This window comes from Scleropages formosus, chromosome 14 (genome assembly GCF_900964775.1).
Source record: "Scleropages formosus chromosome 14, fSclFor1.1, whole genome shotgun sequence".
In the NCBI taxonomy this organism is placed as follows: Eukaryota; Metazoa; Chordata; class Actinopteri; order Osteoglossiformes; family Osteoglossidae; genus Scleropages; species Scleropages formosus.
Genome location: NC_041819.1, coordinates 20020950 through 20045333, shown reverse-complemented (window position 1 = coordinate 20045333; position 24384 = coordinate 20020950). Strand labels below are relative to the sequence as shown.

General features: G+C 44.5%; 1 protein-coding gene across 8 annotated transcripts in view; it reads right to left on the bottom strand.

Annotated features, from left to right (window-relative positions):
* LOC108928973 (phospholipid-transporting ATPase IG-like) overlaps positions 1-24384 on the bottom strand; it is a 45348-nt gene that overhangs the window by 2113 nt on the left and 18851 nt on the right. The window contains exons 4-30 of one of the 8 annotated variants that reach the window (XM_018743205.2): positions 19779-19859; positions 19090-19197; positions 18115-18243; positions 17834-17922; positions 17477-17527; positions 16142-16206; positions 15971-16052; positions 15507-15657; positions 14333-14530; positions 13869-14039; positions 13212-13402; positions 13030-13101; positions 12777-12850; positions 12576-12679; positions 11598-11779; positions 10931-11197; positions 10579-10756; positions 8811-8913; positions 8494-8639; positions 7996-8055; positions 7461-7588; positions 7210-7345; positions 7059-7124; positions 6873-6976; positions 4990-5146; positions 1429-1537; positions 267-308 (exon numbers count right to left, since the gene is read on the bottom strand). In XM_018743205.2, coding sequence (XP_018598721.1) covers positions 1433-1537; positions 4990-5146; positions 6873-6976; positions 7059-7124; positions 7210-7345; positions 7461-7588; positions 7996-8055; positions 8494-8639; positions 8811-8913; positions 10579-10756; positions 10931-11197; positions 11598-11779; positions 12576-12679; positions 12777-12850; positions 13030-13101; positions 13212-13402; positions 13869-14039; positions 14333-14530; positions 15507-15657; positions 15971-16052; positions 16142-16206; positions 17477-17527; positions 17834-17922; positions 18115-18243; positions 19090-19197; positions 19779-19859 — 3198 coding nt within the window. In that variant the 3' untranslated portion in view covers positions 267-308; positions 1429-1432. The other 7 variants (XM_018743206.2, XM_018743210.2, XM_018743208.2 and 4 more) reach the window with 7 other exon arrangements.

Below are 24384 nucleotides of genomic sequence, written 5' to 3'. Positions count from 1 at the left end.
GAAACCACAGAAGCTGAACAGCAGAGCACCTTAAAAGAAGGAGAGAAGAAAAATCACCCATAATTAAGCAATCAATCATATTTGTTTATTTAAAAAAAATCCAAATGATCGTTATACAAGGCAGGGCAGGAAAGTACACCATGCAACCTTGTCTACGATCGGATCATGCCGGCAGAGATTTGGCAAGTTTGCAAAAATGAGCAGAGCAACACCGAAAGGCCAGAAAACACGAGATGAGCTTCTGGTTTTTTTTTTTTTTTTTTTACCTTGGTTTACGTGTCTACGTGTAGGAGGGAGTCTTCAGATGGCTGGAGAGAACAGAAATGGAGGTTTAATGCTGTGGGATCTCACATGAGTCAGCTGCGGTTTGGGCTCAGCCCAGGAGAAGCAGGCTGCCCCTGGTTCCTCGTGAGAAAAGTCCCAGCTGGCCAACGGAGGCCCCCGGTTACTGCCAGAGTTCACCGAGAGCAGTCCGCGGAGAAACCGTTAATGTGCAGTGAGCAAAGCCCCACTCTGCTAGAGGCAGGTGGTGTAATACTGGACCCTACACCCCCATCACACACCAAGACAAACAACCTTAACTGAAACCACAAACCAGCAAACACCGCAACGACGGAAAAAAGATGTTGCAAGGTGTTGAGTACTGCGACTTGTTTTATAACAATGTGCAGTACTTTATGAACAGGTAGGCACTGCGTCTGGTGAGCACAGTCCCAAGAGGGCAGAGGAACCCCAAGCCACCGCAGTTCTCACCATTTTGTTAAGTAGGAATGGACCAAAAGTATGCAGACCCAGAGGAACTGAAATGAGAGCAGATAAAGAAGTACAAAAGGCCTTCTTGCCCATTATGGGTGAAGGTTCAATGCAGAAGCCCTGGTGGGGGCATGTCCATAAATGCTAAATGCTAAGGTACATAGGCCACCCTAAACTAAACATGTCTGCTCTGGTTCATAGTTTTGAATGATGGAGCTGGAGCCTCTGTGAGGCTTCTGAAGTGAAACCATCTCTAGCTTGTTTCAAAAGTGGAATACCTAGATTCTTCTAATTCTCAGATGAACAGCACCTAAGTATTTAGCCTGAACGGTGACTTTAAATCTGCTACGAAGGGCTAAGAGTGACAAGTAACTTCCATTAAGAAAGGAATTAGACAAGACACAGAATTATGGGCTTCGGTGTCTTTCAAAAACTGGTCTTGTGATTCTTCTGCAAATATAATCCTGGTGTGCATCTTAACTCGCTGCGCCATGACGGGACAGGGTTCATTAAGGACTCGGAGCCGAGATGGAAGAAGACTAGGGAGTGCTGAAAGTTGCTGCACTTTTGGCTTCAGGAGGGAGGAAAGGAGGAAAATTGTGCCCCAAAAGTGAAATGAGGGAGTTTCAACTAGCAAGAACCACAGGCCTTCTAGAGAGCACTGGGTTATGATACCTGTTTAACAGAGAGAATTGGGTTCATCTGTAACACGTCTTGATATCAAGGGCACCATGTTAAATCCGGGAGACTTGGGGTCCCCTGGACTCAACCGTCTCGGCTTCTTCTGGAAGGGCAAAAGACACTTAGGACAGTCCGAAGATGAGCGTTCATCTCACCAACAACAAGTCATTACTTAGTGCAGGCTGCGGACTGTGTCCGGCAAACCACACGTTCTCACTTACGGTCGCCAGCAAATACTGTTCAGTCAATCATACGTTTTTCCACTCAGAAGCCACCTGGGAAACTGGGAGGCAGTCAAAGTGAGCACACAATCCCTGGTTTGCAGCTCTCTCCACTTTCTAGGAAGCTATTTTATTTGCAGTATATTTCACATCACACTGCTGTTTCTCCTACGGAGGCTACACTGACATAATGACGAGACCTTCTTGGGTTCCGGGTTCCTGAGCAAGTTCTCTTTCAAAATAAATATTAATCTAAGACAAGAGTGAAACTTGACATTGATCCAATAAACTGCATCTTTGCACGGTAGTTTTCCAGAAAGTTCAGTTGAGTTTCTCAAGTTTCGGCAGCTTGCTGGCTACATACCACAATGAATAAACCGAATTCTTATTCAAGTGCATGGGATTAAAACCAAAAAGAGAAATGTCACCCTTCCATATGGCTATATACACCTTTTTAATGTTAAATTGCCATCATTTTGCTTTCGAGTTATGAAACTCGAAACCGCATTCATTAGTAGACCTAAGATTTTTGTTTATTCACATTTGTATTTCTGCATCGAGTTTGCCAGGCCTTCAAAAACTGTCAGTTTCTTACTGGTAATAACAGGTGTGGAATTTTCACTACAAGCTACAATACAGCTGCTCTTACAGGGTTCTGAAAGCGCACACACATGCACATGCCATGTGGACACCATCACTTGTGGGACAGGTGTACAGAGACACAAACACACTGAGGACACCGCAGCAAGGCCTTACTACTGGAAGCGAAGGTCACAGGCTCGGGTTTCTGGAGCAATTGCTCTATGGCCACTGAATAAGAGCACAGAATGGCCAAAACACTGTCTTTGTGGAGATGTGTCTCCGTTTGCAGACAAAAGGAGGATGGACAGATTCACTGTAGAAATATATAGAAACATTCAAAAATAATCAACGCAAAGCTGTACGAAGTCTGCAGAGTCCACACCCACCTGAACTGAAAATAAAACTCAAATGACAACTTCCTAAGGCTTTGCCCCTGGGGAGGACTGGGGGGTGGAGTGGAGAAGCAACAGACCATTTTTTTTTGTGTGTGTGTGTGTGTGTGTGTGTGTGTGTGGACGGACTTGCTAGCAAGACACAACAGCAAACAAGCCACGTCACAACAGGAAAGGAAGAAAAACATGCAGTCAGGAAAGGTGGAAGAAAGACCTCAGTCACTCCAGGAGAAGCTGTGACCACTGGCGGTCTGGGACAGCATGAAGATAGTGGACGTCCCAGAGGAAGGAAGGCGTCGCCGGACCTGCGGCACGACAGGGCGGCAGAAACAGAAAGGCAGACTGAAAACAGAGCAGAGGGATGAGTAGGAAAGGAAAGAAACCTGCACACAGCATGAGGAAAGGCAATAAACACATGTAGAAGGGATTGTCCCGGGGTGCGGCATGGAGGGACCATGTCAATGCAGCCTCCGTATACCCAAAAGGCACCTCTCGGTAATCCACCGCCCACCACAATGCCAATCTAAGAGGATTTATGTCCAAAGGCCACCTGGGAGAGGCTCAGTTTTGTGCACACTGCCCCGTAGAGGGCCACAATAAAGAGGACACAAAGCCATTCATAGCGCAACGTTATTCTGTAAATGGATTTGTACCAGTCCCTTGGATGGAATGAGAACGTAGACTATTTTACAGACTAGGTACTGGGAACCAAAAAAAAAAAAAGAATGTGGGATTGCCCAAAAATCAAATGCAGAGAGAGAGAGGAAAGAAAAAAAAAGAAAAAAAAAACACATCATGGCAGAGCTAATAATTCCAATTTGGATTATATATTTAAGTCTATCAGTGTTAAAATCTGGAATAAATCACTCAGGTCATCTTCAGTGAAGCATTTCTGATCTATTTGTTAACTCAAACTGTTGCCAACTAACTGCTGGTGGTTCAGTCTACATGGAAGTATACTGCATAGTTCATAATTAAATATTAAAGCAAAAAACCGAAATGCAAATAACAGTTGCAGCTCACTTTCCTCATTATGCATGCATAATGAAGATAAATTTCAATTTTCATTACATTTTTAATAAATATTCTCAGAAAAATTCAATATTAATTTTCAAAGTCTTGCTCAGTATATGTTGGACAATAACTGGAGGCAAAGCTAAAAGTAAAATGCAAAAAGCAGAAGGAAGAACTGAGCAACTAGAAGCAATCAGTTCAGTCCCTCACACCTTAACGATCCCCCATCTGAAAGGCAGTAGCAACACTATTTGAATTTTCATTTTCATGCTCAACATTTAAAATGTTTCAGTCACTGCTTACGGCATTTTTGAAAGGGGGGGGTTAATGGAATGGAAAAATGAAAAGCATAAAAAGTTTTCATAAAGTGCTTGCCAAAACTAGTAGGATACAACATGGATCTCACAGCTGTTTTTCCCAGAATGCATCAGCCATGTATAAAAAAAAAAGTCAAAGTACCACAGTATCAAAGTACTTTTAAAGATGCTATCTGAGATTGTATGCACTTCATTGCAAAAAAATTCTAAATTAATTTCATTTCAAAGATAGATATAAATGCCAGACTGACTGACAAGGTGAGACATAGGCAAACTATGAGATGCTGTAGATTTAAGCGCACATACTAAGAGTAAGACATCTTTGCTGAAGCAGTAAGTCAATTTTAGGGCAGGGGAGAGTAGGAAGTGGGGGGGGGGAAGACAGAGGGTCTTTCAGCCAAGATACAATGTTCCCTGATGTGGGGTGAGCTGGAATTAGGATAAAAAGAGCCAAAAAAGGTGCTGCCTGAAACCACCAGGATAAAGGGAAGGAACTGAACTACAGAGGAAGTCAAGGTCATCTGGTGAGTGAGAACAAACACCATATCATACAAATCACCGTCTGCTGGTTTTTGTTCAATCCTTCATCCAGGGATAAGCAACACTCAAATGTGCAGGGGACTGCTTGGCTCAGAATGTGAGAAGATAAGAGATATAAGATACAAGAGCCATAATGTATACACAGTACATTATATGTCCAACTATTTCTATTTATTCCAAGGTCAAGCGTCAGCTGAAGTCTAGAAATGACAGACAATTGTGACCACTGGTACAAATGAACAGTCATTGTGAAGCAGCACAGAGGTTGTGGAATTAGGGAAAGAGAAAGTGTGGGAGGGTGAGGGATGGATGTCATCTCCTTCAACCAGCAACTGCAGAATTAAAAAGAGAAAGAGGACAAAGAAAAGATATGCATAGAAAGGATGCATGTAGGAAGGATGATATGTGGGCGTGTAGGTGTGACACAGGTGGGATTTGGAAAACCTGGTGTGGGATGCTGGGAAAGCAAAGCGGGCTCCTGGGTAATACCTGTCGCGTGTTGCGGCCTCGAGGCCGTCGCAGTGCCACCAACAGAACATCGGGCAGCAGGCTGAGCACGATGAGCAACATGATGGCCAGCCATGCTGACATGGAGCTCAGCATGTTGATGAACACGAAGTAAAGCCGCTGCTGCTCAAGGAAGGGCCTGGGGTGAGAGAATGGAAAGGGCCTGGAAGTTGGTATCACTGGCACTGAAGTAAGTGTGTTATGGAAAAGGCCAACAGGAAATATGTCGATAAGGAGTCTGGGCCTGATACAACATAGATTCATGTTTAAGGAGGCTTCTGTTGGACTGCTTCAAAATACTGACTTACATATTATTCAAATATCAGCATTTCATAACTCATCTTAAAATTAGAAATGCAACAAATATGTTGTCTGCCAATGACATTAACCGTGAGAAGAATATGACTGTGTAGAGGCTCAAGAAATAGAATTGAGACTGAAGGGTTTGGAAAGGTAGATTAAATAGCCTCAATGTCCTCAACAGATTCAGGCATACAGTGACGTACACCCTTAGGAAAGTTTTGCCCTTTAAAATATTAAAGCATACAGGTGCCTGGTATTCAATTTAAATGCCAAGTATGGGTTAATGTGACAACATTTAACAGCGCTAGAATTTTTAATTCTGCTTAATGATTTGGTCACTAAAACTCTACAGAAATGCACATTCTTGAAGTAGAAGTGAGTACACTTCAAGTTTCATCATTTCATTACCTGATTACAATTTGCTTGTGATGCATGTCTAAATCGTCTGCTATTTAATAAAGAGTAGCATTAAAGTCCCAGGTTTGCAAAAATACAAGAAACAAGTAACATTAGTGAGATGGAATACAGTATGTCCACCTCAAAGGCTGCCAGAGGACTTAATAAAAACTATTGATGTGCACATCTGGGAAAGTTTGCAAATCATTTTAAATGTTTTTGTAAACCATCACTCTACCGGGGGGGAATCCAAAATCCTGGCAATCTATAAAGAGCAGGCAGTCTCACCATATTTAGTCCACATTGACCAAAAGATGCCCGAAGATGGTCAGACACCACATTTGGCAAAAAAAAAAAAAAAAAAAAAAAAAAAAAAAAAAAAAAAAAAACTCTTTGAACATAAGACTTATATATTTCAGCTATAAAAACTGGTGGTGGGAGCATAATGGCTTGGGGCTGCTTTGTAGCTTCAGCACCTCGGTACCATAGGTGAAATCGAGCCAACTACGAATTCCACAATGTAGTAGAGAATACTGCCATAAAATATCGATTGGTTTGCCCCCCCCCCCCCCCCCGAAAAAAAAAAAAAAAACCCGATGAAGTGAAAATGGGTCTTCCAAAAGAACAATGATCCAAAACACTCAAGCAAATCCACAAGTTGTCGACCCACGAAAAAGTAATGGAGACTGAGCGGCACTGGCAAAGTCAAGATTTCAAAACAATTTAGATGTTGCAGGAATAAAGGTGTGCATGTGAGAAAGCTTCAAACGTCATGTAGGTGAAGCAGTTCCATGTTGAAAAGTGAGCCATAACTCCTCCCAGTCTATGCAAGAGACAGTTTAAAAATGCAAAATAGATATTTTTGCCAAATGAGGTAACATACTGTGCCAAATCTAGGGTGTACTGATTTTTTGTGCACTTTAGGAAACTGCATGTCTATTCAACTTTATTGAAGAAATAAACGCAAAGTACAAATTTTCAGTGTTTTTTGTAAAATGTGATCACATTAACCATTAAAACAACATTTGAACGAGAATCAGATACAAAGTTATGTTAAAGGGACAATACTTTCTGGGATGTACTTTTTATACCACTGTATGCATCCTATTAGCATAAATATCTACAAAATTATGTGTCATTTTGTTTTTTAGCAGGGCTGTACTTACCATGTTATTCCACCCCAGAAAAAACTAAACAGTATGTAAAAGGCCAAAGAGCCCCAGATGACAAAGTGGTTTATCCAGGTCCAGTGCCGTGTATCCAGGGCAAGCTGTGCAGACAAATGCATCACATCAGTGTCGGCTGCTGGGTTCATCATGTAAAAAGTAACATGCAGACAAAAAAAACAATACCTTTATGGTAACGGTGAAAACAAGGATTGTAAAAACAATTGTTCCAAAGGTCCAATTTCCAAACACCTGGGAAAAAAAGATGTGCGTGTCTATTACAGTGTCAACAGTATCGCATAAAATATTTAACTAACGGTTTATCATATCTAAGAACCTGGCCACTGGGAAGCAGTGCAGGGTTGCTGAAGACACAGTAGACCCCAAAAAAGAAGAGCAAGCCATGGAAGACCCCCAGCATGGTCCAGTAGAAGAAGGGGCCCCATCGCAGCATGGCATTCTTGGCCACCTCCCTGGAACCAAAAGGGAGCATAGGGAAATTCAAGCAAGGTGCTGTACAAAAGGTAAAAGTCATCGCAAACTACTAGCACCTACCGGTAACTAGTCCCGGAAGGCACTGGTCCTCACCTGTATAAAGCAGCGTGGTCGAGAAGGGTGTCGATGCTTATGTGCTGCTCAAACAGGCTGTAGGCCAGGATGGGCATGGAGGTGAAGCAGATGTTGTACATCGTCAAATAGGCTGCGTCGTAGAGGGGCTGCCCGGGGGGGAGGGGTATCGGGGGCAACGGCGGGTTAAATGACACGAGGAAAGGAACTCACTAGCATGCAAAAGCACAAACACACAGACGCACGTACATGCACACATATTCTAGAAACTAATGCATTCTATTTAACGTACAAACATCTGTTAGACTGTCCAAACTGAAGAACATATGCAGAGCTCTGCTTGAAGAGAAACTGTTTCTGCAGTTCTATAGTATACAGGGGTGTGCATTGTTACAACTGTGGTAAAACACACCACAAACACTGTGTAACTACAAGTGATGGATAAAGCATTCAGTTCAGTTTGGGAGAAAGGGGAGGGCAACCAGGGTAGGGAGGTTCAACTCAATGCGCAAGGAAGTACCTAAACCACTGGACAGACCCTCCATCCCATACTTACCAGCTGGGAATATCCACAGTAGAACTGGTACAGGAACTGAGGTAAGATAAAGCAAAGATTCTAGAAGGGGGAGGGAAAAAAAAAAAATTTTTTTTTTTGTCCTTCAAATAATGCACGACTCTGCCTATATTTATTTAATTACAGGCTGACAGAACTGATGCAACAATATATTATCAGCAGTGCCAGAAAATAAATCACACACTTGACACATTACTGAAAAATTTGGTTGCTTTATTAATTACCACAGAAGTATTTAGTCCAGGACAAGTTAAAATTCCAGCAACCGAACTCTAATGTCACGAGTCCGTGGACTGTGTTTTAAGAGATTACTCCTGGGACCAAAAAAAAAAGAAAAAGCTTTATTCAAAATGTCAAACTCAATGAGAAACAGGCCTTCAGCCGTACGTTAAAATAGAGCCGTGGTATTTTTCGCGTGGGCCGATTCAACTAGAGCTCCCTAATGAAGAGATGCATCACAGGAGCAAGTCCCTGTCCTACCTTGTAGAAGAAGTACTGCACCAGGTGGGCGATGCGCACATAGTACAGATGCCCATGGACCAGCAGCAGCTTCTTCAGATGTTTCAGCTTGGGGATGGCATAGTCGCTGTTCCGTACCGCCTGCCTCCCCTCCTTTCCCTTAATGCCTGCATTAGAGCATCCGCCGCACAAGACCGGGTCCAACAGACAGTCAAGGAAAACACCTGTGCTCGGACTGGGGCTTTTGCTGACATGTTTAAACAGAATGATGTTGGGAAATCGTGCAGGCACTACTAAGGTCCTGCTGTTGTACCCAGTGTGATCACTTTTTAGCTTACCGATGCCCACATGGGCTTCCAGGATCATGCTCACATCGTTGGCCCCGTCTCCGACCGACAGCGTGATCGGGCTGCCTTTGGAGCTCTTCACCATCCTCACAATCTGGACGGGAAGAAGCGTGGAGGAGAAAGCTCAGGCAAACTGGTGACTTGTTAAAACACCACTTTCAAACATTTCAGTTTAGGTGGCCAAAAACTGCTCTGTCCCTCACTCCCAGGTAGTGCCGACGGGGTATTTGCGAAATACACCGTAGATCTATGAAAATAATTAATATTTACTAAACCAACCATAAATACAGTACAATGTATTGACTCACAGAATGATACAGTTATAGACACACACTCGAACCCACATGGCACCTAAAGTACAATAATATTTTATCAGTTTAGACATTTAACTATGTCACACTATGATTTTTACATAAATGGACCTCAAACTTGTTCCCCAATATAACTAAATCTTGGCCCAAAAAAAAAAAAAAAAAAAAAAGTTGGATACTCCTTACTGTAGACCTTACATGAAATAAACAGCATATTTCACAACATTATATATAATTTATATTTAAATTTATATTAAATATTGACAGACCAACCCATGGAAGTGTCATACACAATCCCGCGATACACAAAATTTGACTAAAGGTGAACAAACGCATATTTCAATTAAAGTTTTCTTAATACGCAAAATAAGTGGAGTGTCAGAAGCATGGTGATAGAATGGGTAAACACAGAAAAGTTAATGTTAAGTCATTGTAAATAAGTAACCCTGACAGAAATAAAATGTTTTGAATGCAAAAGACGTTCGTGATGCAGGCGGTATGTTGTGCTGGTATAGTTATAGCCTGCAGATGGACATCTATCTTTTTATAGCCATTACAGTGTGTGGAGGAAGAAGGGGGGGGGGGGGGAATTCAACTAAAACTATTCATCTTATGGTTTTCCATTAGAAAATCAGTGACAGGATGGTAAAGGCACCCCTTCAGGTCAGTCCGTGTGAACAAATGTGCGACTCTGCTAATCTGCTTTTGCTCCCCAACCCAACTTAACAGAATGCCTATGAGGTATGAAAATACAATATTTCTTGCTGTGAAATATTTCTTGTATGAATTATGTGAACAGAGCAGACTGTGAGGAAGAACTTTCAGTGGGGGGGGGGAGTGAAATAATCTAAAAATGCACTTGAATATGAACTGAGGCCCTCGGCATGCATGGATCAGTCAGACCACAAAGTTTTAGATGCCAAATGTTTGGATTAACATTTATTTATTTAGCTGAGGCTTTTTTCCAAAGTGACTTCCAATGAACTCTATGTAGTGTTACCAGCCCACACACTTTATTCACCACGGTGACTTACACTGCTAGATACACTACTTACACTGGGTCACTGATCCATACATCAGTGGAACACACACACACACACACACACACACACACACACACACACACACACACTATGGGGGAACCTGAACAGCATGTCTTTGGAGTGTGGGAGGAAACCAGAGCACCCAGCGCAAACCCACGCAGACTCGGAGAGAACACGCAAACTCCACACAATGAGCGAGGATCGAACCCATGTTCTCTTGTACCACCCAGGTGCTGAGAGACAGCAGCGCTACATGCCGTGCCACCCATTTTAAAAATGTAGGTTTAAAAGTTTCAAAAGGGGGCAAAACGCAACAGGATGGACCTCTGCAGTAGCTACAGATATGCAAGCAATCAGTGTCATTGTACTATACATGGCTGTAACCAGATCTCCGAGGCAAATCACCTGGGCTTTTTGCAGCGGCGCCATCCGACAGCAGAGCACAGAGGTGCAGCTTTGGCAAATCTTGAGGAACAAGTTCTTGTAGTGGCTGCCGGTTCCATCAGGTGAGGCATTGAGCAGCAGAGACAGCGTGGCCCCATCCACAATGAGACCATAGTCCTGGCCAGGTGAAGACCAGGTCCTGCAGATGAAGAACATTTTGGATATCAAGACACACGGTATGCGTTCGTAACTTCATTCACAACAAGACACGGAATAAAACTTGCACTTTCTTGCCGTTTACCCCATTCTTCACGTAGGAACAAAGTCAAGGAGGCGCAGAGGCAGTGGCACACAGAAGCATGGAAACACGAACCTGTGGAGTCCCGTCTTGCTGGGGGGGGTGTCATGCACCACTCTCTTGTGGTATTCCAGCAGCAGTTCCAACAGACGTTCCTCTCGCTTGCCCTCGCCCTCGCCCAGCGCTCCCACCGTGAGCTCCAGGAGCTCCGTGCCACGCTGGAAGAGGCGGCAGGCGTAGCACGTTGACTTGGCTGTCTCCATCTTGTCGCCCGTGAGCACCCACACCTTCATTCCGGCTCCTTGCAGGGCCTCCATAGTCTCGGCCGCCCGGTCCTGCAGCCTTTGGCACAGGGTTCGCAGTCAAAATAACCAAACTGCCCACAACTGCCCCTTGAAACGAGCACCAAGGCAGGCGGGTTAAAGATGGCCTCAGCCGCCAGCATTCAGTAAGGATGAAATGTGCTTAAATAATTTACACGCCAATCTTAAAAAAAAAAAAAAAAAAAAAAACACATTACTTCCTGAAGAGGACACTGGGGAATTGGTATGACAAGCCAGGCCCTGGTCTCAGATGCTTTCTTCTGCACTTTAATTAAAAACCACAATTGGCAGGTTGTCCTTCCTAAGGCACAACCATCTGGAGAGAGAGGAACCTCAGAGTGCACCATGTTGTCAGCCCCCCCACCCCCCACACACACACACACACACCCACACACACACACACACACACACGCACGTACCTGTCCTCGACAGCTGTAGCACCAATCAGGATCATGTCTGTCTCCACTTGGTTGTAGACGGCCATGAGCTTTTCCTCCCGGTCATGCAGGGACAGGCGCGCTTCCCTTAGCTCTGCGTCCACCCGTGCAAAATCCTCGTTGCCGAGTCTCTTGTAGGCCACGCAGAGCGTCCGGTAGCCCTCCTGCACAGCCACACGTTGAACGCTCATTATCTTGCCCATTAACACATTTAGGCACTCTGCGTAAGTGGATGTTTCACCAAAGGAAGTCAAACTGCACACTGACAAATGCACTTAGACAAAATAGGAGTTTGGGAGAATAATTCAACTTGCTTCCACAGTGTTTACCGCTGCTTTCATGTGTCAGCGTGGATCGGAGAACAAACTGCATTAAGCATGGAGAAAATGTATTTTTATTGTCAGTCATATTAATTCGGGGGGCGCAGCAGCTTTGGCCAGGTCCTGTTCTCCGGCGGGTCTGGGTTCGAGTCCCGCTTGTGGTGCCTTGTGATGGACTGGCGTCCCGTCCTGGGTGCGTCCCCTCCCCCTCCATCCTTCCGCCCTGTGTTACCGGGTTAGGCTCCGGTTCACCGCGACCCCACTTGGGATAAGCAGTTTCAGCCGGTGTGTGTGTGTGTGTGTGTGTATTATACTACATTTCTAATTTTAATGTAGCTTCAGACAATAAAAATGTTAAAAAACATCTTTTTTGAAAAACTGTTTACTTTGGCTTCATCTGAGACTTTTGCAGAACCTCAGAGAATACATTTAGGGACATCTACATTATTAACATCCTATTCATTTTTATTTAGCGATAAAAGTGACTTGGGATTTAAGAGCAAATTGAGTTGCAGAGAAACTTCAGGTCCCAACTGTGTTCGTGAGCTAAGGAGGCCAGATAATTGACTACAGCACAATTTCCAGAAACGTCTGGGACAAATTGGACGGAGCACTTTGTCGCGTGCATGGCAGCGCCAACCTTTGCATCGCGTTCCACGTGAACCCGTATTCTGTCCACTTCCTCCTTTCTCACCCGAGGGAAGATGGAAGAGTCGGCCCCCTTGCAGAAGAGGAGCACTTCCCCTGATCGGAGGAGAGATGCAGAAAGGCGGTCAGCTCACCGCTGCAGAGATCCCCGTACCCCCGAGGAAAGCGTCGAGGTGCCACGGTTTCGTCTCACCTGATTCAGACTTTACAATGACGCTCATGCGACGTCGCACCGGGTCAAAATTCAGAACATGCAGAAGCTCGTATCTGAGAGCAATACAATCACATAATACAAGGGGAGAGCAATAATTTCTCACAGAAGGAAAAAAAAAAAAAATACATTTTATATTCATTTACTGTTTTGCTGAATTCAGGAAGAATTACACTGAGTTCATTAAATACCTGGGGGTGGGGGATCACAAATCAACAACTCCATATCAACTTACACTTCAACTCTGTTATCTCTGTTCCGTATCTTCATGCTTTTACTATCAGAACCGATGAAAGTGAAGCCATGCCTGACGAGTGGAAAAGACAATATTCAGTCAATACTGTAATGCAAGATAAATTTCTCTCTCAAACACACACACACACACACACACACACACACTTCTCCCAAACTGCTTACGTCATGGCACCTTTCACCAGAGCCACCTCATCAGGAGACGAGGCAATGAAGGCACACTGATCCTCAGGGCTGGGGGAAAAACCATCAACCTGGTCCAGGACCACGCCATCAATTTCATCCACTGGCTGGGACTCCTTCACCTGCACCGTATGACACAGGCAGAGGGCCCGCAAGAAGAGTTCCTCCAACTCCTGGAGAAACACACAGCAGTCACGATCAACAGTTGTCGAGGCAAATCTCGGGTTAAACCACTGATGATCAGTAACTGCCGCAGGGTGGTTTTACCAGCATTGGGAAGACTACATCAGTTGCCAAATGAACAAATCCAAGGCCTAATCTGGAATAAAATTCTACAAATTAAAACAGACCCCCTTAGGTTTGGTTTAAACTACCAATGAGTATCTTAGCAAGAATCACCCATGAGCATCAGCAGCTGGGTCTCCAGTTTTAACCATAAAGGAAAATAAGAAATAGGGCTTTTTCTTTGAGATCATATAGGTAGATATGGTAGACAGTCATTTCACTGGATATTCATGTGAAGTACCTTTTCCAAGAGTTCAAAAGCATGGTCTGTCTTAAGAGTTTCAGGTTCTGAAATCTTACCACCATGCCACCTGTTGCATACTGTCAAAACCGATCCATCATCCAAGCACCCACCTCTGGTGCCTTGTTCAGGGTGATGGTTATGGGCCCATCGGTCTCACAGAGACCATCTGTTTCTGTCAGAAATTTGTGGTTCTTGTATTGGAAGCCATCGATGCAGCACTCTATGAATTCCATGTTATTCTCAGTTAAGGTGCCCGTCTTGTCTGTGAAAATGTATTCCACCTAGAGGCAAAAAATGGGCCATAAACTAAATACTGATGCAAGAAACAAGCACTTGCTCAACCTGGATAGTACCAATGGGCAATTAATCCCTGAGATAATTGCATTATCCTGCATAAAATCAAATCAGTTTAACGAACCATTCCGTATTACATCCAGGAAATCATATAGCAAGGCAGTCATAATGCATAAAGAATGTGAATTATCAAGCTGTTCGTAGGTTTAGTATAATGCAGATCAAATGATAAGTGAACCTCTTTGCCATTCACTTTACCCTACTCCTCTCCTTCACTCACTTGGCCGAGCTCCTCATTGAGATCTGAGGTGTTCACCAAGGCCCCTTCTTGGACCTCTGGGTCAAAAAAGTCTTTGTCCCAGGTGATGAAGAAGGAGCCTAGGAACTTCTGCATCTCCACGGTGACATACATGGAAACCGGGATGATGAAGTTGAACAGCACCATGAAGGACAGGAAGTCCGTGAACATCTTCAGGTACTATGACAAACAGGAAATGGTGTAAGTTTTTTTTTATACTGTACAAATGTACAGTAAAAGATACTGGTGCCTCATGTCAAAAACTGAATTATTAATTTTTTTTAATTTCTGCTTGATATGGATTGAACATGACCATGTTTTTATGCCAATACTACTATTTACTATTGGCATTGAATACCAGCTTGTGTGATGACGGGTTTTTCCACTTTAAAGTTTTTTCCCCCCACTTTTAATGTAACTCACGAGTTGATATAACAAATTTTGCTAAGTATTTTTTCTTATATGTAGTACATGAGACTTCTATGGAAGGCAACCTGTAAATAACTTGGGGATAATCTGTATTGCTAAGCTTTTTTATTTCTTGTGACTTTGGACTTATGAACAAACTGAGTTATGAACAGACTTCTAGTTCCAACTGCATTTGTAAGCTGAGCAGCCATTATGTACAGTATACTCATTTGTTTGCCTAATGGGGCATTACCCTTTCATCTGAAGCAAAAAAAAGGTTAATTCATGATGTGAAAGCTACACATAAACCCTACTTTAATATCTGTATAAATCACATGCAAAAAACAAACCACACAAATTCTTCACAGAAGAAACGCTAAAAAAAAAAAAAAAAAAAAAAAAAAAAAAAAAAACTGGCCCGCAAGAAAGTGAGGCTGGTTTCTCCCGTCTCCTTGAGTAATATTGATCTTGGGACTGTCCCAGGCCAATTCACTTAGGCCTGTTTAGAAGTACCATGGTATGAAAAGCACTTTCTCTTGGCTCAGTTTCTCTCTGACCATTGCCGTGCAAATCAAAAATGTGGACCATTCTTTAAAAGGGGGGGGGGGGGGGGGGGGGGGGGGACTCATTCTATAAGACCGCAGACATTGATCATGTTGTAGATGTTGAGCCTGCGGAACTGCTGCTGGAAGGAACAGAGCTTCATTGTTTATTCCAAGTCATTCTGAAAACGGTGCCAAGGACTCACCAGGTTGGTGTCCCTCTCCTGCTGGGTCTTGGGGTTGTACCAGGGTTCGTCCTGGCCGTGCTGGTTCTGCCACACGTATTTCAGAGTGGTGCACACGAAAGCCTTGCTCACCAGCAGGCACAGGTACACGATGAGGAAGGCGTTGATCGATCTTAAGCAAAGGATTGAACGGAAAGGATAAATCTAACTACAGAGAAGAGCAGCACCGGAGAAAAGACCCATTTAACATTATGGAAGTTCTACTTTCTGCACTGCCTTTGTTCAGAAAAGGCCATTTGTTCAAAAACGAACACAAAAAGTTTCACAAAAAAAGTTTTTTTTTTTTTTTTTTTTCCTTCTTGCTTTCTGAACTTCTTTGACCTCTCTTTCCATAGTTCTTCTACTGCCCACACCTATCTTTGGATTTTCATCTCTTCCCAGTATAAAAGCCTTTCACCCCCTCCCTGCATGCTCATCCACCTTACTTCTCAACAACTGAACGCTTCTGGGATTTTCCCTGGTAGTTCAGGGCCATCTTAGTCTCCATCCCAGTGTAAACAGCCACTCCTGGTGAACAAAACACACATTGCATGCTTCAGGCTAAACAACATCACTTTCTTCGCTGCTGACGGACAGCGTACCGCTATAGGACTCACCATATATCTTCTTTGTATTTTTCAAAGTGGCGCCTTTCAACAGCAGGTTTTCTGGACCTAAAGACCTGCAGGTAATGCAAGGAGTGGAGACAGTCAAAACAAAATACGGTAGAACCCACACGGTAGATAGTTACACCTGGGCCTCAGCTTACAATGGGGTTCCATTCAAAGTCGAAAATGTGCTTATATGGACCATAATAAACAATTTACATGCACTAATGTTATTTTGCAGTACAGTATATGTATTTTCATGCTGCACTATTATTTTCACTTTCTAAATCTGCCTTCTGTTTTTTTTCTTTTCTTCGCTCACTTCTGTAGCCATTTAAAAAAAAAAAAAGGTCAAAAGGAATCACAAAACGCAACCGCTGACAGACACACCAATTGAGTCAATAAGTGAGGAAACATGGTGCCTTGAGGCAGCCAATGTCATTGTACAGCAGATGAAGTGGTCAACCTTAGATGTTGCAACCAAAGGTCAGGACTCAAAAATAATGCGAGGTTGAAGGCATAGTCATCATAAGTGGAATAAGTATAACTGGAGGACTTACATTCCATCCATCCAGTTTCAATAACCGCTTGTCCTGATCAGGGTTGCTGTGACCCACAGCTTATCCCGGAAGCAACGGGCACAAGGCTGAGGTGGGGTACACCCTGGATGGGACGCCAGTCCACGTACACACACGCAAAGCGTAATTTAGCGTCACAAACCCACCTGAACTGCATCTCTTTGCTCTGTTGGAGGAAGTCAGCTGAAGGACTACCTGTAGACTCACTTATTTAGCTGAAGCTTTTTTCCAAAAACACTTATGAAGAACGACTTCCAATGATTTACCAATTCATACAGCTGAGTTTTTTTTTTTTTTTTTTTAAATGGTCTGGTTCAAGGTAAGAACCTTGATCAAGGGTACAACAGGAGGAGGAGAGATTCAAACCTGGGACCTTTAAGTGCAAGGTGACGGCGCCAACTACGACGCCACCGGCTTAGACACTTGCGCAAGCACAATTCTTCCAAATATCTGTATATTAAGGGAACCAGAAGATCAATAATTAATTTTCCCTCAATTCCCTGGCGTTCATGAGGAGGAGGCGGTTGTGCCTTTTATAAGACCATTACAAATGCCTCGGTGACAAACGCCTTTTCAAAGTGCCGCGCGAGACCCGCCTGGACGCGAGCCACCTTGGCTTACTCGGGGACTTGCTCTCAGTTATGCATCACCATAAAAAATTATGTGAACATAATGCAGGAGGACGAAACTGATTACGCGACTGCAGCAGCGGGACACGCAGAGAGCGGCAGCGACGGAGCTGGGCACGCGCTCCAAGCCTGCTCACCGTACAGCCGTCTCCTGGCCGTCCCTGCGGATGTGCATGCGGCCCACGAACCTGCGCACGAACAAGAGAGGACAACGTTCGCTGCGATTACTAATGAAACCAACAAGGGTCATCACAACCATCTCAAATTTACTGAGCGATCCATGACTTCTCCGAGGGCTTTATCAGAGGAGCTCACGAGTCATTCGAGGCAGGATATGCAGCAAATGAACCCCGACTGAACAGCAGGTGGCACTACGGCAATGCCATAATGCGAAGCGAGCAGCTCCAAAGGAGAGCAGACATTAAAAATGATAGGTTATCACCGAGTTCTCACAAAGTGGGAGATAAGTGCCCAGGTAAATACACAGAGCTTACTTGTAGAGGTCAGGCTGGGGCTGTTCACATTCAATGGTTGCGTGTAGTGATTCCACATCCTTCACCGTGTCAGGCACTGTGTAGTGTGTCTGAGGAGGGACAGACACAGATTAGGATCTAGGTCTTCAAAGTCCTTCTTTCCACTCCTCTATGACACACGCAGGTCATTATGTGGGACAAACCAGCAGAGACGCGCGGCCATCCGACCGGGACGTACGGAGGGGAAGCGAGCACGTGGACAGGGGAGGCAACGAGATGATAGGCTACGGGACGAGAAGTACCTTGTGGTTGGACTCGCCGTCCAGGCTGGCCGTGGTGACGAAGCAGGTGTCGTCGTCTCGGCTGGACTGCAGCAGGACGAGGTCGCATGGGAAGGTCTCATCTTCCAACACCTCCACCACATCACCCACCTGAGCAACAAGGTTGGAGTCGTGAAAGGAATCTAGGCACGCACGCAAAAGTATCCTTGTCTGCATCACTGGGGAAATTCATACTGTCAAACCCTGTTGTAATTAAGTTGCATCAAATCACAACCCAAAGAAAATTTTACAATGACAAGTCCAAAGTTCATAACCAAACAAAATGTTTTAGACCATCCAGATTTCTTCTTTTTTTTTTTTTTTTTTTAAATTTTATGACATACATTTTACAGGATACTGTGCATCCACACAAGGTCCGGAAAACATACACCGTGTAACACGCATATTCTGGAGGATTTCATTTTTGATGCTTTCATATATAGCTCTATTTGTCTGTGAAAAGTGTGACAGAGGACCTAAAGACAATGAAAGAGAACCTGGGTTCAAGTCACAGAAGCCTAGCAGGATGTACCAAACAGTGATGGGCACAACTTAAAGTCACAGATGGAAAAGAGCTTTGCACTGGTAAAAAATACATGTACAAATTGTGTGGTCTGTGGCCATCTGCCCAGCTGTTCCGGGCAGGGGACAGAGACACACACACACACACACACACACACACACACACACACACACACACACACACACAGCTTGTCCCAAGCAGGGTTACGGCAAATCGTAGCCTAAACCAGCAACACTGGGCGCAAGACTGGAGGGGGAGGGGACACACCCAGGACAGGATGCCACAGCAAGGCTTGAACCCCAGACCCGCCAGAGAGCAGGACCCAGCCAAACCCGCTGCGCCACTCCACCCCCCAGCCTAAGTCCAGGTCCTCGCTATAAATGACTGTCACCGGCTGGCACTTCTCCTCCGAATAAGATGTAGATTACGGGTACCTTAATCTTCTCGCTCTCCTTGCCGACTCTCTTGCCGTCCTCCAACACCGTGACGGGGTACTTGTTCACCTCGTTGTCTGCCTTGTGCCGTAGCCAGTCCTCGTAGCCCTGGAGAGACAGGTGAGAATATGCATTTGGGTGCGTGCATGTGGAGGTTGGTGTTTTCAGTGAACGCTGGCCCCAGCCTACCTAAACCCCAGCTGTATAATCCATAAACGCTCCCCTACTGTCTGATGGACTTCAAAGGCCAGCCCAAGTCCCTGCAGTCTGCTGCGAACCCTGGGAACAGCGGGAACCTAGCCTAAAATCCGCACATTTCTGGAGGGAAGTCCAGCCTATCGAGGCTCCCGAAAGATCCGCTGCCAAGTTACACACCATCAATCCCCAAACAATGCTTTCCAGGCTCTGACCTGCTCCCAGTGGCAGGACAGCCTTTGGAAATCCTACCTCCCCGGGCCGGGGGCCCAGAGTCAGCTTCTCGGACAATCGGGAGCTACCCCACCCAGGGCAGGACAGATGGTCGCAATGCACGGCAATGACAGGAGATGATTTTTGGTAAACTCTTAAATGCAGATGTGAAATGTCTTAACTGCGGTCCAGGTAGAGGAAGAGACAGAAAGAAGGAGAGTGACCTGACCGATGTGGGTGGATGGGAAAGAGAGAGAGAGAGACACTGGTCGGGTTCTCACCTGTTTAATAGCGGTCACTGTGATGACAAAAAACAAGGGCAAACCACTGGTGACTGGGCTGGTGGGTGTGTCCACTATCACCTGTGAGGAAGGACAGACAGGTATGAAAATCAAGCCGGAGATCTCCAAGGCCAGGTGGAACAAACTCTGGCCCTTCACCTTACAAAGACAACCGGGCCCAGAAAAATCCACCTTTTACCATTATGCCACAATAAAAATGCATAATAATGCAGGCACGCCTCAATTTATGCATAGATTCTGTAAAAAGGCAGTTTATTTTTGGTGTATTCGGAATTATATTCGGTATGTTATATGCAGCGTGTACGGAAATGCAGGTTGCTTTCGCTCGACACTCGAAAATAGACCGGTGAAAAATCGAATTAATAGCTGCGTAAAGGTTTATCCGATAAGTCACAAATCACTAAGTCACTAAGTCCTGCAATGTCACAAATGTTTACATCCATTTCCAAAAGAAAAAAAAAAAATATTAATAGGAAGGTGATCAGGAATCGTGGATATTGGGATAAAGTTTTATGCAGCCACTCGCGTCATGAACATTGGTTCACATCCAACTGTCTCTTCCCGCTAACGTAATGAACGCATTGCATTTTCTACGAGATGTATGTCGCTTTAGGGAAAAGTGCCTGCTAAATGAATAAATGTAAATATTAGATGTATAAATAAAAGATTACTAAAACTGGGAAAATATTTATCATGGAAAATGCATTACTGGACCATTTGTAACACGAGAAGCCAATATGAAGAAGTAACAAAGTGTGTTGCGTTGACGCCACAAAACTAACGGCAAAGACAAAGAATTAAAGTTTTATAGACCACCTCCAAACACAAACACCATGTGTGATTGTGTGAGTCAGGGGGGTGTCTGGGAGGGGCTAATAAAGCGCGTCTTCAGCACAGCCATATTCCATTACAGCACGGGCTCGACATCGGACCCATCTTCTGCCCCGGAGAGCGCCTATTCCACAGGCAGGTAATCTCCATCTTCCAGTGCAAGGTCTGTGACGTGAGCAGTGCTCTTGTCTAATCCATAAAGCCTGATCTCTGTGCGCTCCAGCATGGAGATTTGTACCGGAGGGGTACCAGGCGGCCTCTTACTCCATACTTGTAGTAGATGTGAAAGAGCTCTCTGACAAATAGGACCACCTTCCTTGTGCAGTAAATATTTTCATTAGCTTTTTTTCTTTTTTTCTTTTAATAAACAGGCTGACACTGAAAAAATAAGTTGGAAAACCCTTCACCCCTTTTCCCAGACATCGAGAATCCACACAATCGCACACCAACCAACTAATCAACCGAGACAACGATTCGCTGACGAGCGAGACAGCGACTCGGAGGGCGACGAGGAACTGACATCACAACGGGCTTCATATCACCCGCTTCCAGAGCGCCGGCCAAACACAGAACCCGCAAGATTCATCCGTCTTTGTCATCGGTGGCAAAAGAGCCTCCGAAAATAGCATGAACTCTTTGCCGTTCCTCTCCAGGGCGATTTTTAGCGAGGCAAAGACTCGGGTATGCAAAGGAGTAACCCAAGGCTATGTGGGGAGCCCCTAGGGCCCGCCAGGATCTCTCATTGGCCAAGACGGGCCTGGAGGTTCTGGGTCACCAAAGATCGAGGTCTCACCGACCGAGAGGAGGCTTGATGGTCGGTTACAAGAGTCAAAAGTGAGACATAATGAGCTCGCTTGGAGCGAACAGATTCCTGATTTCATTTCGCTTGACTCAGTGTCCTTCCAAAATCCCTCTTCTGCAAAAAAGCATGAACAGAAACGGATTGCTCAGCTGTCTAACTCGTTTATTATTCATTTAAACAAAAAAATCAACTGTTACGTTTTCATCAGCCTAAATTACATAAAGCAATTTCAAATGGAGCACCGAGTCGTGAGCAAAGTTCACGCAGCTCTGAATTCGCGAACTCCGAGACTGGTGCCGGACAGATTAATCCGCACCGTTTTTCCCCTCCAGAAGTCCGGTATGTACAAACCCAATTCCAAAAAGTCGGGACGATATGAAAAATGCTAGTAAAACAAAAAAATAATGATTCGTAGATTTACTTCAACTTGTATTCAAAGACAAGGTATTTACCTAGGTTTTACCTAAATCGACAGCATTATTTTTATTTTTGAAGATATGCGTTTATTCTGAAACCGATGCCTGCAACACATTCCAGAAAAGTTGGGACGGTCAAGTGTTTACCACTGCGTGACATCACCATGTCTTTTCATAACACTTATTAAGCGGTTGAGCACTGAAGACACCAGTTGGTTAAGTTTGGCAAGTGAAATTTCCCCCCATCCATTCATTATAAAAGGTCTTCAGCTGCCGTGGTTTGCGCTTCACAATGCACGATGAAATACCTCGCCTTTACACTGTTTTTGTCTGAATACAAGTCAATTTACAAATCACTCCTTTTTGTTTTTCTGAGCATTTTCCATACCGTCCCAACTTTTGTGGTACTGGAGTTGTAACAACTGTATAAAATGTATACGGTCGACATGGAAACAGAGCCAGACCGGTTTCAAATAACGGCGATGTTGTGTCTGTGCCTAAGGTGGTACAAAAGTATGCAATTTATTGTTAATAATAATAAATTTAGCTGATTCTTTTCTCCAAAATGACTTACAATGTTTCTACCTACAACTGCTATTTATAGACACTTATACATGTGGTTTTACTGGGACAATTCAAGGTAAGCGCCTATCTTCAGGGTAATGCACTAGGAAATAGGAACCTTAGTCACTTGATTGCAAAGGGACAGCTCTCTCTCCACGATATCACCTGCCTATTCATAAACACACAATGCGATATGCAATGCAAATCTCCATTCGACAAAGCTGCCAAGCTTTATAATTTTTAAAAAAAAAAAAAAAAAAGACAGCCAACTGTAACCCCAAAAAGACATTTGAATGCAAACACTGTTAAAGACAACAGAAATATCTCCATCTATCCTTCCAATTTAAATAAACTTTTCACAGAGTTAAGGCAGTTTAAAGTCACCAACATGCCTGAACCCCATGTCATGGAACTGTGGGAGGAAACCAGAGCTCCCAGAGGCAACCCACGCAGACATGGAGAGAACTCCACGCAAACTGAGTGGGGCTCAAACCCACATCCTCTTGCTCCACCCAAGTGCCCGGTGGAAATACAGTTAGTGAAAAACAGTTCATTGTGTGCCATATTCATCATCGCTTCCCCAATGCTGGTGAGCGAGTTGTCAGGGTGGATTCGTGGGAGGCCACTGTATGCAGACAGGAAGTTTTTTTTAACGTTTTCCTTACATTAACTGCACTCGGGCCAACAAGAACAAGGACACGACGCCACACGCACACACACGAGGCTGAGAAGCGCAGCAGGAGATGCTCGTAGATTTAATAAATTGACAAAGACTCATCAGGAGGGAGCTGGCCCACGCCGTCTCTGATTAAAGATGGGAGGCTGCTGGAAAACGCTGAGGACAGCGAATCGCACGGACCCCGTGCCCCCTTCCCGCAACACTCCACGGAGGAGGACGAAGGATGCCCAAGCGAGGGAGCGTGCGAGGGAGGACGCCAGTGCTGACTCACGTTTTTAGGCCATCCCACGGGAAACCGCCTATAGAAAGGGCGCAACAGGCAGCCTCCTCCACCTCCCTGCGAATCTGTGCCAGCCCCTCCACCCACTTCCCCATTTCCCAGCACTCCGGTTTCCTTTAAAAAAATAAACATACTAACTGTAAGTGACTAATCCCGGCACTTCCAGAGCTGCAGTGGGCTGCTGGGGTCGATACGACGATGCCGCGGCCGCTGTCTGGGAAGGAGGGCGAGTGGGGCACAAACCTATCCCAATCTGGGGTGGCCAGAAATTGCCAGGAGAATTACATGTGTCCAATTGCGCTTCCTCGAAGTGGTACGTGGAAGCCGGAATGTAGAGCACTGCGGATGAAAGTGTGTATGTCAGTGATCGGCCGCTGTGTCCCGTGGTAACAGGATGTTGTGCCATGACGTGTGAGACAAGAGGCACCCATGAGGAATCCCAAATTAGTGGAGGGTTAAAGCCCTATGGGCCTGGCCAGATAAAAAAAAAAAAAAAAAAAAAAAAATATGAAAAGTACTGCTAGCAAAAGGAACACACACACGTCTTATGTGTACGAGGGAATTTTTCCTCCTGTAGTAGAAGTTTCAAACTCCCTTTAAATAATATCACGTTCACACATATTGATTTATTTGGCTGATGCTTTTCTCTAAAGCAGCTTACCATGTTAAGGATACAATTATTTACCCATTTATGCGGCGGGGTAATTTTACTGGAGCAATTTAGGGTAAGTACCTTGCTCAAGGGTACTAGAGCCAGAGGTGGGGAATCAAACCTACAACCATTAGATCCAAAGGCAGTAGCTCTAACCACTACGCTACCAGCTGAACACAGCTTCTTAATCATTTCCATGCCATGAACCCCTTTAGCAACCTGGTGAAGGCTGCGCTCCCCTTGTCAGAGTAATACATTTAAATGCATTAAATAAAACACATAAAATTACAAAGGAAAGCAATTACATTGCGATAGTTATCGAAATATTAAGAAAAAAAAAACAAACATTCATAATTGAAGG